Source organism: Jaculus jaculus, chromosome 7, assembly GCF_020740685.1.
Source record: "Jaculus jaculus isolate mJacJac1 chromosome 7, mJacJac1.mat.Y.cur, whole genome shotgun sequence".
Classification (NCBI taxonomy): Eukaryota; Metazoa; Chordata; class Mammalia; order Rodentia; family Dipodidae; genus Jaculus; species Jaculus jaculus.
In genome coordinates this window covers 4,257,219-4,275,951 of record NC_059108.1, presented here as the reverse complement: position 1 = coordinate 4,275,951, position 18,733 = coordinate 4,257,219, and the positions used below count along the sequence as shown (strand labels likewise).

Sequence of the window (18,733 nt, the reverse complement as noted above, 5' to 3'; positions counted from 1 at the left end):
GGCTACATAGCAAGTTTGAGGCCAGCTTGGGCTACATGAGAACCTGTCTCAAAAAAGAAGAAGAAGGAGGAGGAGGAGGAGGAGGAGGAGGAGGAGAGGAAGAAGAAGGAGAAGTAGAAGAAGAAGAGCCGGGCATGGAGGCACGCCATTAATCCCAGCACTCAGGAGGCAGAGGTAGGAGGATCACCGTGAGTTCAAGTCCGTCCTGAGACTACATAGTCCCATAATTCCAGGCCAGTCTAGGCCAGAGTGAGATCCTACCTTGAACAAATAAACAAAAAACAAGAAAAAGAAAGAAAAGAAAGAGATGTGTGTGCTCTCATGCACAGTATTTAGTGTATAATTACGGTATGCTCGCTGAAGTAAGCTGTGTGTGCGTGCATGATCTCTGTTCTTCCTCCCACAATCCTATGCGGTGGGTACTTCTTTTTAAGTGTGCATGCGTGTGTGCAGGTGCAGGTGGACATGTGTGTCATGTGGAAGCCAGACGTTGATGTGGGGCGTCTCTCCAGCACTCCCCACTTTTCGTTCACTGAGGAAGGTTTTCTCCCTTGAAGCAGAGTTGGATTCAGCCAGTCTAGCTAGCCATCTTGCTGCAGAAATCTTGCTCTACCTCTAGCATTTCCCACCAAAGTACAAACACACAGTGAAGCTGGGCATGGTGGCCCATGTTTATAATCCCAGCACTCGGGAGGTTATGACAGGAGGATCACAGGTTTGAGTCCAGACTGGACTACACTGAGACATCCTGTCTCAATCAAAAAATTATACTGTTGTACTCTCAGGCTGGCCTTGAATTCATAGAGATCCTCCTATCTCTGCCTTCTGAGTGCTGGGATTAGAGGTATGCACCTCCACACCTGGCAAATAATTATATATGCATGACTAATGATGTACAAATTCCTACTTTTGGTAGACACCGAATAGAAATGCATGTTATTGGCTGGAGAGATGGTTTAGTGGTTAAGGTGCTTGCCTGTGGAGCCTAAGGACCCATGTTTGATTCCCCAGACCCCATGGAAGCCAGATGCACAAGGTGATGGATGCACGATGTTGTACATGTATACAAGGTGGCACACACATCTGGAGTTTTTTTTAAATTTTTTAATTTTTATTAACATTTTCCATGAACATCTGGAGTTTGATTACAGTGGCTAGAGGCCCTGGCGTGCTAATTCTCTCTCTCTCTCTTGTTCTCACTCTCATAAAAGAAGGAAGGAAGGAAGGAAGGAAAGAGAGAAAGAAAGAAATGCTACCTAGGCACTGTAACATATGTACAAGAATATTCCTAACTATCATCTGAAATAGGAATGATCTAGTTTCCTATCAAGGACTGCTAGCCAGAAACTTCCTGTAGGATGGACGAATCAGTTGTGGCAGTCCTATGATGGAGCACTTTGCACCGGGAAATGATAACCTTGTTATTGCGCAGCATCATGAGTGAATCTCACTCTGGTGTTGCTGAGCAATAGATGTTGACACAAAATACTCTTTGAACCCTTTTTATTTATCTAATTTTATTAGTATTTTCTTTTAAAATTTGTATTTTTTATTTATGTGTGCATGTGGATGGGCCCATCAGGGGCTCTTGCTGCTACAAATGAACACTGGACACTTGCGTCACTTTTTGTGTCCAGAGTTACATGGGGTGGCTGGGGAATTGAACCCAGGCCAGCCGGCTTAAGAAGCAAGCACCTTTAACCACTGAACCATTTCCCCAGCTCTAGTATTTTCTTTTTTGTTTCTTTGTTTCATATAGGCTCTCACTCTGTAGCCCAAACTGGTCTGGGTTTTGCTATGTAGCCCAAAATGGCCTCCAGTCCTCTTGTCTTAGCCTCCCAAGTGCTGGGATTAGGGCATAATCGTCCCGCAATTCCTTTTTATACAAAAAGCAAAACAAACAGATAAATCCTTTCTGAGAGTGTTGCTCCTGGCATCCTGAAATTTTTCTTTCTAATCCTGTTTATTTTCTGCCTGTGGGTTGAGGAATAAGCACTTACTTAGCACCTACAAGGCTCTGGGTTCAATCTCTGCATAGTGAAAATAAGTAGAGGGCCGGGCATGTTGGCACAGGCCGTTAATCCCAGTCCTTGGGAGGCAGAGGTAGGAGGCTCGCCATGAGTTCAAGGTCACCCTGAGACTGCATAGTGAATTCCAGATCAGCCTGGACTAGAGTGAGACCCTGCCTTGAAAAAACAACAACAACAGCAAAAAAGAAACACCTAAGTAGAAGAATAAACAAAAGTGTAGGCGCGGGTGGAATGGGCTGACAAGCAAGGTCCGGCTCGCTGTTGCTCTCATCACATGGGGCCCGGGGTTCCCACAGATGGACGCTGAGATCCAGACAGGTCACTGGAAGGAGCAGGGGATGAAGCTGCTGATACCTTAAAACAAGTCTGCAGGGCTGCAGAGATGGCTTAGTGGTTAAGCACTCGGTTTGAGGCTCGATTCCCCAGGACCCATGTTAGCCAGACCTACAAGGGGGCACACACCTCTGGAGTTCGTTTGCAGTGGCTGGAGGCCCTGGTGTACCCATTCTCTCTCTCTCTCTCTCTGCCACTTTCTCTCTCTGTCGGTGGTTCTCAAATAAATAAATTAAAAAAAAAAAAAAACAGTCTGCAGAAAATGCCATATTGTCATTTCTCCTGGCTGCTTTTGGTCAACAAGTGGCAGAGCCTCGATTCAAGGGGAACGTCACAGAGTCCAGGCTTGTTAGCGTGCTGGGGCTGCTGACTGCACTTTGGGTCCCTTACATGAGAGGCATGCAGCTTGCTGGCCAGCTAGTCTGGGCTTCCCAGGGGCAAAATAACAGCAAGGGAGACATTGTTGTGAACCAGGTGGAAGGAAAGGACCGACATCTGCACAGGTGCACGGTGGCGCACATGTGTCCACGCACACGTACATGCACATGCACACGTGAGAGAGAGAGCAGCTGGGCTTGGTGATGCACGTCTTTATTCCATGAGTTCCAAGCCAGCCTGTGCTAGAGTAAGACACTACCTTGAAAAAATGACCAAAAAAAAAAAAAAAAATTGACAGCCACTGAAGTGTCCATTTACCAATGGCTGGTATTCCACATACACAAGGGGATGCTGTCCAGCCATAAAAAGAATGAAATCTTGTTTTAAAAGGAATTTGTGCAGAGCCTTCATTCACAATTATAACATCTGACTTTTCTCGAACATCCACTATCACATATCACACACTTTTTTTTTTTTTTTTTGGTTTTTCAAGGTAGGGTCTCACTCTAGCCCAGGCTGACCTGAAATTCACTATGTATTCTCAGGGTGGCCTTGAACTCACGGCAACCCTCCTACCTCTGCCTCCCAAATGCTGGGTTTAAAGGCATGCACCACCAAGTCCAGCAAAATCATAAAATCTTGCTGGACATATGGTGACACACCTGTAATCCCAGCAGAGGCAGAAGGATCAGAAGTTCAGGGTCATCCTCAGCTAGACAGCAAGTTAGAGATCAGCCCAGACCAGATGAGACCCTGTCTTAAAAACCCAAGACCAAGGATTGGGAAGATGGCTCAAAGGACAAATCAGTGGCCAGAAACCCTAGAAGTCTTGGCGATTTCCCAGAAGCTCCCTCGGAGCTCAGCAATAACAAGCACAGAGGAAGAAAGACCACCTCAGATAAGGAGGACTGCCAAGAACAGACCTGGAAGTTTTACTCTGACCATCACACACATGCCTGCACACGCACGCACACACAAAAAATTTCCAAAACCCCCAAAGGACAGGAGGTGGAGAGGAGTGCCCAGTACCCACATAAAGCCAGATGCACAAAGTGGCTCATGCATCTGGAGTACATTTGCAGCCACAGGAGGCCCTAGCACCTTCAATGTCTCTAAAGTAAATAAATAAAACTTTTTCTTTTATTTTTTTCAAGGTAGGAGTCTCATTCTAAACCAGGCTAACCTGGAACTTGCTCTGTCATTCCAGGCTGGTATCAAACTCACAGCAATCCTCCTACCTCTGAATTCTGGGATTAAAGCTACAAGAGTTTGATGGATTTCACCATCAAGAAACAATAAGCCACTCTTCCTCTTTCTCCCCCGCCCCCCTTGCTGGCAAATAAAAAAATAAATAAAAATTTTAAAAGGGAGCCAGGCATGGTAGCGCACATCTTTAATCCCTCAGGAGGCAGAGGTAGGAGGATGAGTTTGAGGCCACCCTGAGACTACATAGTGAATTCCAGGTCACCCTGGGCTAGAGTGAAACCCTACCTTGAACCCCACCCCCAAAAAAAAATTTTAAAGGGGGCAGGGGAGATGGCTCAGCAGTTAAGGCACTTGCCTATAAAGCCTAACAACCCAGGTTTGATTCCTCAGTCCCATGTAAAGCCAAATACAGAAAGTGGCCCATGCAACTACAGTTTGTTTGCAGTGGCTACAGGCCCTGGCATACCCATCTTTTCTCCTCTGTGTTCCTCTCTCTCTCTCTCTCTCTCTCTCTCTCTCTCTCGGCTTGCAAGAAAAATAATTAATTAATTAAAAGAAATGGTAAGGGCTTAAGGTGTTTGCCTGTAAAGCCAAAGGACCCAGGTTCAATTCCCCAGGACCCATGTAAGCCACGTGCACTGGTGGTGCATGTGTCTGGAGCTTGTTTAGAGTGGCCTGGTATGCCCATTCTCTCTCTCTCCATGTATCTTCCTTTTTCTATGTCTCTCTCAAATGAAAAAATAAGTTAAAGTTAAAAAAGTTTAAAGAGATTGAGTAAAGGAAAGGTGGAGGGAGGGTTTATCAAATTCTAAGAGGATATAAATAAATCATATGGAAATCTACTTTTTTGGACAATGGAATACTCAGGAGCCGCAGATTGTTACTAGAAAATTTTCAGTGCCAGGGATGGGATACCTTCCAGTGAGTTGTTGGCCAGGGAGGTCCCTGATGGCCCCAAGACATTACAGGCCATTGCTGAGGCCCTCGGTTCCCCACCAGGAATAGATGGTAAGACCCTATTGCTGAAGACTCCACATACTCAAGCTGCAAGGCCACTAGAAATCCTGCTGGAAATGAGCTGATAACATCCTCCATGTAGACCAGCTGACAGAAAGCTGGAAGAAGCCATTCTGCGTGCAGTTCAATGGGATAAAGAGAAGTTACCAGTGAAAATATTCAACAGTGGACACTGCAAGCCTTATATTTGGCCAGCCAGGCCAAATGAGCCAATGGGTACAATAGTGGCACATCTTTCATGGTGGACTGGAGGCCTGCTCCATGGGGGGAAACACATCCCTGATATGGAAAACTTAAAACAGGGGTAGTCATGAGCCCTAGGTGTGTAACATCTGCTGCTGTCTGGCTAAATGTATATACTATGCCCATCAAACTGCCCAGTAAGCACTTGTCTTAATGTTCAGACCCATATATTAATGCTACTCTAACTTTTGGTAGAGAATCTTCTCTTTTCAGATGGCACTGACCTTGGGGTGACTTAGAAGGCATCATGGTGCTGGGAAGAAGTGACAGAGGAGTGCTCAGCCCTGTAATATGTCTCACACCTTTCAAGGCTCAGGGTCCATAGTGGAAGAGGTGGCAGAAAGAATATAAGAGCCAAAGGAAGGGTAGGACTCCTTATAACATTCTCCTCCAGATACAAAATGGCCTGGATATCCATGACCTCACGGTGCCTGACACTACCTACACAAGACCATCATAATAGGAGGAAAGATCATGACATCAAAGTAAAAGAGAGACTGATTGAGAGAGGGAGGCGATATGATGGAGAATGGAGTTTCAAAGCAGAAAGTGGGGGGAGGGAGGGCATTACCATGGGATATTGTTTACAATCATGGAAGTTGTTAAAAAAAAAAGAGTTCTGGAATTAAAGATGTGTGTCACTGCTCCAGACCAGCTTTTAGAAAAAAGAAAGAAAGAAAGAAAGATAAGACAGGTGTTCAAGGCTAGATTTAGTTACATAATACTCTGTTTCAACAACAAGAAAGAAAGAAAGAAAGAGAGAGAGAGAGAGAAAGACAGGAAGAAAGAAAGAGAAAAAGAATCCAGGAGTGATGGCACATGCCTTTGATCTCAGAAATCTGGAGGCTGAGGTAGTGGAATTGTTGTGAGTTGAAGGCCAGCCTGGAGCTACAGAGTGAGTTTCACTTAAGCCCAGAACCTACCTCAAAAAACAAAACAAAACAAAACAAAGTATTTCAGGTCTTGTGTGCACGCCTTTAATCTCAGCACTCAGGAGGCAGAGGTAGGAGGATTGCCATGAGTTCGAGGCCACATAGGGAATTCCAGGTCAGCCTGGGGTACCGTGAAACCCTACCTCAAGAAAAAAACAAACAAACAAAACCAACAGCAACAAAAAATAAATATTTACGCACTCATGTTTTTTTTTTTTCCTATGTGTTCATGTACGCGTATGTGTGTGTGGAGGCCAGAGGATGATCTTGGAACATGTGTTGTTCCTCAAGTGCCTTTCATGTTTGCATATATGTGTGTGTGTGAGAGAGAGTCTTCATGTGTGAGTGTGTGCCTGCACATGCCATGTCATGCCCATGGCGGTTAGAGGCCAATATTGGGTGTCGATCTTCACCTTCCACTTTGGCTAGGCAGGCTCTCTCCTTGCTCACTGCTGTGTTTGCCAGGCTGGCTGCTCCTCGGGGGGAGTCTCCTCTTTGCCTCCCAGTGTGCTACTGAACCTGGCTTCTGTGGGTTCTGGGCACCTGAACTCAGGCACTCACCGTTGGGTGGCAAGCGTCTGTCTCCCGAGTCGTCTTCCCGGCCCAGCTTCTCTTCCTCCTCCTTTCAGTCTTCAGTGTGTGTACTTGTTCACGCACAAGCAGCTGTGCTGAGGGCAGAGGACAACCTCTGGTGACCTTGTTTGAGGCAGAGTGTATATTCCAGACTACTGGCCAGACAGCTCCCCGGGGGTCCTGTCTACGCCTCCCATCTCACCACAGGCACGCTGGGACTACAGATGCTTGCTACTTCCACTGGCTTTTTGTGGGTTTGAAGAGATCTCAACTCGGGTCTTCACACAAGCACTTTACCCACCTGGCCATCTCCCCAGCACCTTCTCCAGCCACTACAAATGAACTCAAGATGCATGCACCATCTTGAGCATCTGGCTTAGGTGGGTCCTGGGGAATTGAACCGAGGTCCTTTGGCTTTGCAGGCAAGGCCTTAACCGCTAAGCCATCTCTCCAGCCCCTTTTTTGGTTTTCCGAGGTAGGGTCTCACTCTAGCCCAGGCTGACCTGGAATTTGCTCTGCAGTCTCAGGGTGGTCTTGAACTCGTGGCGATCCTCCCACCTCTGCCTCCTGAGTGACTGCTGGGATTCAAGGCGTGCGCTACCACGCCCGGCTGTCTTTGCTTCTTTTGACCAAACTCCTTGATCCCAGCTGCCTACATGGGTTCTGATGTTCCCAGGATCTTTCCAAACTTCTGGAAAGGGGGTGTGCTTTTGCAAACATAAGAGCGATAAGTTGTGTGTGTGTGTGTGTGTGTCTGTGTGCGCGCGCGGATTCCAGTGGTTTTTAATGCACACCGTTCTGCCTGTTGCCTCCCCTCCCACCTCCACGCCCGTGGGCACTGGCACTCTCCCGGCGGTGGGCTGGGGTGGGTGGAAGGGGAAAAGGAGACAGACCCGGGTACTGATTGCTCGCAGGGAAGGGAGGCAGGGGCGAAGGACCTGAAACCTACAGGTATGGGATGTCCGTTACATAGAACCTGTCTGGCAGCTGGACCCCGTTTCTTGCAGCCTACTCCTGATAGACAGACAAATTACAGCGCTTAGGTGGGATATGTTAGGCTACCACATCTTCACTCCAGCCCGGGTCCTCGTCTCATAGGAGCGGAAGAAGAGGCACTAGGTAGAAGTGGCACTTTTTTGCCCCCTCCAGTCAGTGGGTTTAACTTTGGAAAACGCGAGGGCTTTTGGCCCGTCTAGGCCGCCGTAGCGAGGGGGCGGAGCCCGGAAGGGATCGGGATGGCGGCGCTGGACAGTGACAGCGACGAGGACCTGGTCAGCTATGGGACGGGCCTGGAGCCTCTGGAAGAAGGTGCGGGTGGAACTGGCCGCACAGCGTGCGGGTTGGGGGGTTCGGGACGCCAGCGAAGAACAACTCGGTGTCGGGAACGGCTCGGGAGCTTGCGCTGCGGCCTGGGGGACCCGGAGCAGGGGCGCGGGTCGGCGCGGGGGTGGTCGGGGGCGTCTCCCCAGGGCGACCCGGGGACACTGCCCGGAAGCAGTCAAGTGGGAGCTGATTTAGCCGATCGGGGGCGGGGACAGGAGGCCTGGGTGGAGGGAACAGACCTGGGCTGTTTGCCACAGTTTTCTTTATTGGGGGTCCTGATGGTGGGTCTGAAGGCCTAGCGCAAGCTACGCAAATGCTCCATCGCTGTCCGCAGTCCCAGATTTTGGACCGTACTTTTTTTTTTTTTTTAAGGTGGGGGTCTCACTCTATCCCAGGCTGACCTGGAAATCACTATGTAGTCCCCAGGGTAGCCTCCAACTCACAGCGATCCTCCTACCTCTGCCTCCCTGGGATTAAAGGTGTGCGCCAGTCTCCCGGCTGGACTTTTGTTTCTGAGACAGGATCTCACTTTGTAAGCTCAGGCTGGCCTCGAATTCGCAGCGACCCTCCTGTGTTAGCTGGCCTCGAACTCTCAGCCTTCCAAGTTCTGGGATTACTTCAGGGGTTTGGCTTTTATACTAAGGACAGGAATTACGCAAGGATGGATGCTTATTTTATTTTTTGGTTTTTCGAGGTTGGGTCTCACTCTAGGTCAGGCTGACCTGAAATTCACCATGTAGCCTCAAGGTGGCCTCGAACTCGTGGTGATCCTCCCATCTCTGCCTCCCGAGCGCTGGGATTAAAGGCGTGCACCACCATGCCCGGGATGGATGCTCATTTTAGTACTACCTTAGCTTCAGTTTGGGGAACAGTCTGGTTGGGGCCGGGCCAGAGTGAAGCAGGGAGTTAGCAATAAGTTCTGGAGACAGTGGCAGAGTTAGGAATGGTCTGGATGAGATAATACCTGGAAAGCAGGGTTGATGATACTTAGTGGAATGCAGGGGAAATAGCAAGGTAAATCAAGGTTCTCCCCATGTTTCTGGTCTGTTCTACCTAATGATTTGTTCAGCAATGTTTGTATTGGGTTTGATGGCAGTGTTAGCTGTATGGAGAAGATAGAGGAATGTAGTAGACAGTTTTGGGTTTGTTGAGATGGACTTCCAGACCAGGCACAGTTATGGGGGAAGGGATATTTGTTGAAGCTTACAGATCCCGGGGAAGTTTCATAATGGCAAAGAAGTTGGCCCCCTCTTAAAAGACCAGGCAGGGAGAGAGAGACAGAGAGAGAGAGAAAGCCAAAAGATACACAGCACACTTCAAGAACTCCAGGAACGGGCTGGAGAGATGGCTTAGCGGTTAAGCGCTTGCCTGTGAAGCCTAAGGACCCCGGTTCGAGGCTCGGTTCCCCAGGTCCCACGTTAGCCAGATGCACAAGGGGGCGCACGCGTCTGGAGTTCGTTTGCAGAGGCTGGAAGCCCTGGCGTGCCCATTCTCTCTCTCTCCTTCTACCTGTCTTTCTGTCTGTGTCTGTTGCTCTCAAATAAATAAATAAAAAATTAAAAAAATAAAATAAAAGAACTCCAGGAATTAGGTACTTAGCATATCTTTAGGCTAGAATTTCAAATACACCCCCACACTGTAGGGCAGGACCCTAAGTTCAGCTGACACCTCCAACCAGCCAGGTGGATGCAGATCCAAGCTACAAACTAATACAATGCTGAATATATTGGGGGCCATCTATTCAAACTGCCACATTCCGCCCCTGGCCCCCAACAGATTTAAAACTATCACACAACATAAACTGTATTCAGTCCAGTTTCAAAGGTCTCCACAGTCTTTACCAACTTAAGACAGTTCCAGAGTCCCAAGTCTCCTCTGAGATTTAAGATTGTCTCTTAGCTGTGAGTCCTGTAAAATCAAACAAGTTATATACTTTCAACATATAAAGGCACAGAGTAAACATTTTCAACTGGTATAAGGCATAGCAAGGAGACACTAGAACAATGCAAATTCATCCACCACCAAGCAAACATCAAACTTCTGCAGTTCAAGTCCAATATAACCAGAGACTGACAGTCTCCAGATTTTCCAATTCCACCCCTCCAGCTGGGCAGAGTAGCCAGGGAAAACTTCCATCCCAGACCAACAGTGTACTCTGTGGTAGCCCTTGCACAATCCTGGTATATCCAGAACATCTTCAGGTCTCCATGCAAACCATGATCAATCTTCCAGTGGCTTTGTCAGCCTATCAGGGTCATCCCGCCCTGCCTCATTCCACATCTTAGCAGCGGCTCCTGGAACCATGTGCACTTCATGACCACTCTACGCATTTTTTCTTGCTTCCAAAACTAAAACCAGGTGTGCAGGACATAACCATATTCTTAATTCAGTTAACTTCAAAAAGAGATTGCATTTCTATCATATTCTTTCATCAGGCATCCTTTACACTATTTTAATGTAAAGCAGTTGGGCCATCTTCCTTAAGAATGCTAATGTAAGCCTGTCCATGGTGACCATAAGTTCAAAGCCACCCTGAGACTACATAGTGAATTTCAGGTCAGCCTGGGCTAGAGCAAGATTCTACCTTGAAATCCCCCTCCCCCACAAAAAAGAATGCTAATGTATTTGACATTAGCAGCTTCAGTAACCTAAAAACAGTTTCAATGCCTGTAATTTTAACTTGCTTGAGGTTTTCCAACTTAAAATCTTAAATCTTTCAGTCCAGTATCTTTAACAAAGCACATCAGTCCATTAGAAACTTAACCTTGATCAAACTCACTGGGCATGGGTAGCACGTTGCAGCCAGCCCTTATGCCCGTAGCCCAGTTCCAACAAAATCCTCTGCAGTCTTTCTTTCCCCTTAGAAAACTCATAAGCCAAATCTTGAAGTTCAATACTCTCTGCACTTAGCATTTTCAAACTCTCACAAGAATAGTCCATGGTAATTGGCTTACTGCTTCAGAAGGCATCTTCAGTTGCAAGCACCAAGTCTGTGCCCATTGCTCCAAAACAAAAGTTCCAAAAGACAAAATCCACATGGGCAGGTTCATCTCACCCCACTCCTGGTACCAATTTCTGTAGTAGACAGCTTCAAGTTTGCTGAGATGGACTTCCAGACTAGGTGCAGTTATGGAGGAAGAGATATTTATTGAAGCTTCAAGATCCAGGGGAAGTTCCATAATGATAGAAGAAGTTGGTCCCCTCTTAAAGGACCAGGCAGAGAGAGAGGGATAGAAAGGGGCGGGGGGAACGTGTGCGAGTGAGAAACAAGCCAGAAGCCGCACAGCACACTTCAGGAGCTCCAGGAACTAAACATTTTTCATATCTTTAGATTGGAATTTCAAACTTAACCCCACACCTTAGGGCTGGACCCTATGTTCTGCCCAGTGACATTTCCTCCAGCCAGGTGGCTGCAGTCCAAGCTACAAATTAATAAAACACTGAGTTCTAGGGGCCATCTATTCAAACTACCACAAGGAATCATGGTGGGCTCCTTGGGCAACAAGTTAACTTGCAGACTTCCTATTGGTGAGGAATTTTTTGCTTTTTTGGTTTTTCGAGGTAGGGTCTCACTGTAGCCCAGGTGGACCTGGAATTCACTATGTAGTCTCAGGCCTCAAACTCACAGCAAGGATCATATTACGCTTATTGGCCAAGCACATCACCCTGTGAGCTCAAAGAACTAGTTGATAAAAATCTTTTATTATAGGAGCTTAACATCTAGTAGGGAGCAAAATTACAAGGTTGGCCAGGGCTAAAATATGTGATATAGATAGGAAGTATCTTACACAAGCCAGCAGGGAAGCCAGAAGAGGCAAGATAGGGTCTTACAATGGAGACTGGTTAAAATGTAGCTATGCAAGGACAGGGGTCAAGCAAGCTGAATGGGTTACTTAGAGCATTTGTTCATTTCTGGTCTCCCAGTTATTTCCTTGTGAAGAGATATGTTGTCAAGTCATCAACTATTTGACCTTTACTTTTTAAATTCTTCCTGTTTTGATGGTGCACAACAAATCTTAAATAAAGAAAACTGGTCTAAGCCGTGTTTATGAAGCAGAAAGAAAAGACATTGATTTATAGACCTGTATTTTTCTTTTTCTGACCTAGAAGTATTTTAAAAATTATTTTTTTGATAATTTCATACATTTATATAGTACATATCTTTTTCAGTGTAGGGTCTCACTCTAGCCCAGGTTGACCCATAATTCACTATATAGTCTCAGGGTGGCCTTGAGCTCACAGCAATCCTCCTACCTCAGTCTTCCGAGTGCTGGGATTGATTAAAGGCATGTGCCACCATGCCCAGACTTATGTAATGAATTTTGATCATATTCACCCCCATTACATTCTCCTGTTCCCTCTCCTTCCTGCTGAATCCTTTCTTCTTCCCAAGTAGACCATCTATTTTGATTTTTAAAAACTTTTAAAAAATATTTTTATTTATTTATTTGAGAGAGAGGTATATACAGAAATAGGCAGGCAGAAGGAGAGAGAGAGAGAAAGAAAGACTGGGCATACCAGGGCCTCCAGCCACTGCAAATGAACTCTAGATGCTTGCACCCCCCTTGTGCATCTGACTTGCTTGGGTCCTGAGGAGTCAAGCCTGGGTCCTTTAGCTTTGCAGGCAAGCACCTTAGCCACTAAGCCATCTCTCCAGCCCCCCACCCTACTTTGATTTCTTTTCTTTTCTTTTTTTTTTTTCACGGTAGGGTCTCTATCTAGCCCTGGTGATATTTTTATTTCTATTTTTTGATGTTTGTATATGTTTGTGTTTGAGTGAGAGAGACCCACTAGTTTAGTTAGGGTTACTTTCATAAGTATAAGTGGATGGTTTATTTACTGTCAGCAACCAATAGCTGCTCTGTGAAGAGTGGGGCCTCATCAGCCCCTCCCCCACTCATGGTGGCCATTGACAGGTTCAGTCTTGTGCAGGTCTTCCACACAGCCGCTGAGTGTGATGACCGCAGTGACCACGTCATGTGTGGAAGACGACACCCCTCAACACTCCTTCTCATCTTCTGGCTCACTCATTCTTTCCTTCTCCTCTTCTGCAGTGCTCCTTGAGCATTAGAAGGGTTGATATAGATCCCATGTACAGCTGAGCACTTACCAGTGACTCATCCTCAGCACTTTGCCCAGTTATGACCCTCTGCAGTAATTGCTGCCCACTGAACAAGCAAGCATCCTTGACCAAGGCAGAGAGCAGCATTAGTCTATGGACGTAAATGTAAATGTTTAGGAGCAGTTTTGTGGGCACATGTCAATTAGTAAAACAATAGTAGTAGCCCCTGCCCCCATCACTCAAGGCTTATGACCTTGCTCGCCATAGCCTTCTGACAGGTTTACACTGTGTGTGAATTCCCTCCTGTGCAGCAGGCCTCAGATCCAATCAGAAGGGGGTTGGTTACAGTCATAGCAGCCTTGTCACTGTTGCTCAGCAAGTCCATCTTGTGTGGCAGGTCAGTTGGATAGCATGCAGGGTCCATCCCTACGAGACTGTTGACACTTCTCCCCTAGGCCTGTGTAGCACCTACCAGCACTATGGAAGCTAATCAGCAGAAAGGATTCTTCCAGTTCCATGTCTCTGTGCCCTGCAACCAAAGCAAGTGGTGTCTTCAGTAATAGGGTCTTCCATGTAGTTTTGGTGGGAAACTAAGAGCGTTGGCAATAGCCTGTAATGTTGTGGGTTCTCAGGGACCTCTCTGACCAATAACTCACAGGCAGTTATCTCACCCCTATATTGAGATTTTTTGGGGGTGGGGGTGGGGTTCAAGGTAGGGTCTTGCTCTAGCCCAGGCTGACCTGGACTTCACTGTGTAGTCTCAGGATGGCCTCAAACTCATGGCAATCTTCCTACCTCTGCTTCCCGAGTGCTCTACCATGTCCGGCTCAGTATGGAGATGTTTGTTTAATAACTTATGGTTAGGTGAGAGGGGCAGTATTATTCACCTGTGTAGGATCCCTGTGTTCAGACTGTGTGTGTGTGCATGTGTGTGTCCACATTAGGAGTCTTCTTCATTCACTCCTCTCCACTTTATTTTTTTTAATATTTTATTTATTTATTTATAAGAGAGCAAAAAAGAATGGGCATGCCAGGGCCTCTAGCCACTGCATATGAACTCCAGACACATGTGCTGCCGTGTGCATCTTGCTTACATGGTTCTTGGGGAATTGAACCTGGGTCCTTATGCTTTACAGACAAATGCTGTAACCGCTAAGCCATTTCCCCAGTCTGCTTCACTTTGTTTTTTTGAGGCACAGTCTCGCACTGAGCCTACAGGTCATTAGCTAGCCAGCAAGCCCTATGCATCGTGCTCAGCATTTTTACATGGGTACTGGAGATCTGAACTCAGGTCTTCATGCTTGCATGGCAAATACTTTACCCGCTGAGCCATCTCCCCAGCCCCTCTTTTTATGTAAAACGTATGTATTTTAATTACTCTATAAAGTGTTATGTTTCCATATAGTTTTTAATACACCACCTCCTCTTCCCCATCTCCTCTCCCTCATCCCCACTTAAACTATTATATCCCCAGTATCTTCCCCACTACTTCCATATGGCATGCAGAGAAATGTTAACTTCTTTTTTGGTAACTTTTTCTCAATCTCCAACATATACATGATCATAATCCCCTCCTACTACCTCCCCATCCACCCCCCCCCCGTACTGAACCCGCTCTTCTTCCCAAGTAGTACTTCTATTTTGATAGTGCTTTTGTGCTCTCTTCCAGCATTCATGACAACATGTTATTATTTATTTTATTTTATTGGTTTTTCGAGGTAGGCTGTCACTGTAGCTCAGGCTGACCTGGAATTCACTATGGAGTCTCAGGGTGGCCTTGAACTCACGGCAATCCTCCTACCTCTGCCTCCCGAGTGCTGGGATTAAAGGCGTGCGCCACCACGCCCGGCTCCAGCATGTCATCGAGTCAGTACCAGGCAGGTCTTGTGCAGGTCGCGCAGCAGCTGTGAGTTATGGATGCAGCTGCACATTGTGTCTGGAAGACAGCATTCCAGATCACTCCTCCCAGTCTTTTGCTTTACTTTCTTTCTGCCACTTCTTCCCCATGGTGCCTATGCTTTGGAAGGTGTGATAAAGATGCCTTCCTTAGTGATGTCACTTCTTAGCACTTTGATGAATTTTGAGTCACCCCAGTGGTCACTGCCACCTGAAGAGAACCTCTCTAACCAAAAGTGAGAGCAGAATTAATATTCGGGCATGAACATAAATGTTTAGAGGGCAATTTGGTGGGCATAATGTGTCCATTTAGTCAAACAGCAGTCCAGTAGTGTTAGGCGTGGGTTCCCGTCTGTGAAGATGGCCTCAGCGCCAAAACAGACAGGCCGCTGTTGCGCCAGTGGGCACAGCTTGTCTCCCTGGTCAGTTGTGTAGCTCGCAGGGCCACTGGCTGACATGTTGGTGGCTCTTCTGCCCCAGCAGCCTGCATATCCCTTTCTAGCACGTGATAGTAGTAGGAGGGGCAGAGGCTTCCAGCTCAGTGCTGCCCTGATTTCTCAGAGATCTGCAACCGAAGCATGTGGTGTCTTAGCCACGGGCCTTACCCTCTAGTTCTCGTGGGCAGCCCAGAGCCTTGACAGTAGCCTGGATTGAGAAACATTATTTTTGCAGTATTGGCAGTCTTTGCGGAACCCGCTGGAGCTCTCCTTTCCTTCCTTCCGTCTGAGGGTGACCCAGGGCCTCCCACATGCCGAGCACTCTACTGCCGAGCTACGTCCCGCTCCCACCCCTTGTTCTTTAGGCTCGGTGAAGATTGCCCGCTCTGACTGCATTGTACAGTGTAACTTACTGCACCAACAATAGCCCTTACCCCTGCTTTGAAGTTTCAGTGACGGTTAGACAAGCTTTGCTGGAGGACTAACCCTCTGCCCAGTTAACCCTTAATGAAAGTTGCTAGTCCTGACAGAATTGAGTGTTAGCCAGTGAGCTTAGTGACAGTGACTGACCTGGATGGAAGAGGTCACCTGCGCTTACCTGCTCTTCCCTTAGACCTCGCCACTCATCCTGTACCCAGATGTGTTTGAGGCTGTACCTCTCATACCAAAACCCACCTAGGCTTCCGTCTGCTTAGAACGCACCTTAGGCCTTGCGCTTTCAAAGGTCTTGTACTGTCTGCACTTCTCATCTTACACTTCAGCCTAGCTCAACTGCTGGGCTATCTCCATGTTCTTGAATTTTTGTTTGTTTGTTTGTTTTTGGTGCTAAGGATTCAGTCTAGGGTCTCGTGTGCTATACCTCTGAGCCAGATCGCTTTCTTCCCCCAGTAGCCTGCACGGCACTTTCTAGCACTATGTCAGATTGTAGGCAGGGAGGAGGCTTCCAGCTCAATTTCCCCCTGATTTCACGACTGGTGGCAGGATTCTGGTCGTTGCTCCGGGCGGCTCATGCCGGGTCCTGCATGCCCACTGTCAGGAGCATGCGCTTTATAGACAGGCCACCCCTGCCGGACTCTGTAGTTTCCAGCACCAAGGTCTAGAGCCAAGCTCCTGCCAGTGGTGAGGCTTCTTGAGTTTCTGGCCCAGGAGTAAGTAAGGGACAAGGTGAGTGGAACCCCTGGCTTGGAGACAGTCTAGATCTGGCTCAGCTTTGTGCTTATTAACTGTGGAGCTCAGGGCAGTTGCTTAATAAGTACCCTATGCAGGTGTGCTCTACGAAGCAATTTTATCAGACCCTGATAAGGAAGGAATTAGCTGTTACTAGCAGCTGCGACTGCAACAGGGGCTGGCGAAAATGCCACCTTCTCCCGGAGTTTCCTGTCGCCCTGCTTAGAGACGGCGCCATCTCCTCTGGAGCCTTGCTGGTCCTCATCACCTGTCAGCCCTGGTCCCACTTGGCTGTCTGCAGATGTTATCTGCCCTGCCCGGTCAGGAGCACTGTAAGAGCTGCCCATGGCTCAGGCTGAACCAGCCCTCTTCTTAGTACAGTGGATCCTAGCTGGCAACAGCTGCAATGTCAGTTTGCCAGACTTATGGGAGAAGTGAGTGTATGTGTGGGGGAGAGGGGAGGTGCTGCAGCCGGCTAGTGCTGAAGGCCAGGGATGCTGCTGAAGTGTCCGAGCAGCCAGGACCACAGCGAATTATCCAGAAGCAGGGCGTGGTGGCACGCACCTTTAATCCCAGCACTCGGGAGGCAGGGGTAGGAGGATCATCGTGAGTTCAAGGCCATCCTGACATTACATAGTGCATTCCAGGTCAGCCTGAGCTGGAGCGATACCCTACCTTGAAAACCAAAAAACAAGACAAAACAAAACAAAACAAAACAAAACAAAACAAAACAAAACAAAACAAAACGAAACGGAAAGAAAGAAAGAAAGAAAGAAAGAAAGAAAGAAAGAAAAGATCCAGAACAGACTGCCAGTGGCGCTGAGGTTGAGAAATCCTGACCTAGTCAGGAGTCAGTCAAGTGCAGATGGAGTGTGCTGCTGCTCCCCCTCCCTCCTTTCTTCCCTCCCTCCTTTCCTTCCTTTTTTAAAACTTAACTTTTATTTATTCATTTGACAGAAAGAAAAGGGAGAGAGAGAGAGAGAGAGAGAGAGAGAGAGAATGGGTACACCAGGGCCTCCAGCCACTGCAAAAAAACTCCAGATGCATGCACCACCTTGTGCATCTGGCTAATGTGGGTCCTGGGGAATTGAACCTGGGTCCTTAGGCTTCACAGGCAGACGCTGTAACTGCTAAGCCATCCGTCCAGCCCCCCTTCCCTCATTCTTCCTTCTTTCCTCATTCCTTCCCCCTCCTTCCCCTTCTCCACTGCTCCCTTCTTTCTTTCTTTTCTTATATGGGATACATCACAGACTTGCATGTCATCCTTGCTCAGGGGCCATGCTAATTTTTTCTGCATATCATTCCTTTTCTTTTAGAGTATATGTGCTGCATGAGGCAAGTACTAAGTACTGTATTTCTAAGAAATGAGAGAAATATTACATTATGGGACTCAAGTTGTAATTCAGATTTTTAAAGTAAAAAAAAAAGTCATTATAAATGGTATTAAGTCTCATCATGCCAGGCATTGTAGACTTCAAACAACTTAAAAAATATATTTTATTTTTATTTATTTAACAGAGAAAGAGGGAGAGAAAGGGAGAGAGAGAGGGAATGGGCACACCAGGGCCTCCAGCCAATGCAATGAACTCCAGACACATGTGCCCCCTTTTGCATTTGGCTAATGTGGATCTTGGGGAATTGGACCTGGGTCCTTTGGCTTTGCAGGCAAATGCCTTAGCCGTTAAGCCATCCCTCCAGCCCAACTTTTTTTTTTAATTAAAAATAACTTATTTATGGCTGGAGAGATGGCTTAGTGGTTAAGTGCTTGCCTGTGAAACCTAAGGACCTCAGTTCGAGGCTTGATTCCCCAGTACCCACTTAGTCAGATGCACAAGGTGGTGCTTGCATCTGGAGTTTGTTTGCAGGGGCTGGAGGCCCTGGCATGCCTATTCTTTCTCTTTCTGCCTCTTTTTCTCTCTGTCTGCCACTCTCACATAAATAAATAAAAATAAACAAAAATTTTTTAAAAAATAATTTATTTGCTGGGTGTGGGGGCTCATGCCTTTAATCCCAGCATTTGGGAGGCAGAAGTAGGAGGATCACCGAGAGTTCAAGGCCACCCTGAGACTACATAGTGAATTCCAGGTCAGCCTGAGCTAGGAGGAGACCCTACCTCAGAAAACAACAACAACAACA

The 18,733-nt window shown here is 47.2% G+C and overlaps 1 protein-coding gene and 1 non-coding gene across 2 annotated transcripts in view; one reads left to right on the top strand and one right to left on the bottom strand.

The window, feature by feature from the left end:
* The first annotated feature begins 7,929 nt into the window (after positions 1–7,929).
* Gpatch1 (G-patch domain containing 1) overlaps positions 7,930–18,733 on the top strand; it is a 56,867-nt gene continuing 46,063 nt past the window's right edge. The window contains exon 1 of the mRNA XM_004659962.2: positions 7,930–8,020. Within this exon, the coding sequence (XP_004660019.2) occupies positions 7,948–8,020 (73 nt within the window). The 5' untranslated portion in view covers positions 7,930–7,947. The remainder of the gene's footprint in view (positions 8,021–18,733) is intronic.
* Positions 17,826–17,930, bottom strand: LOC123462556. Its single transcript, XR_006638359.1, has one exon. It is a non-coding gene; the product is annotated as a U6 spliceosomal RNA (small nuclear RNA).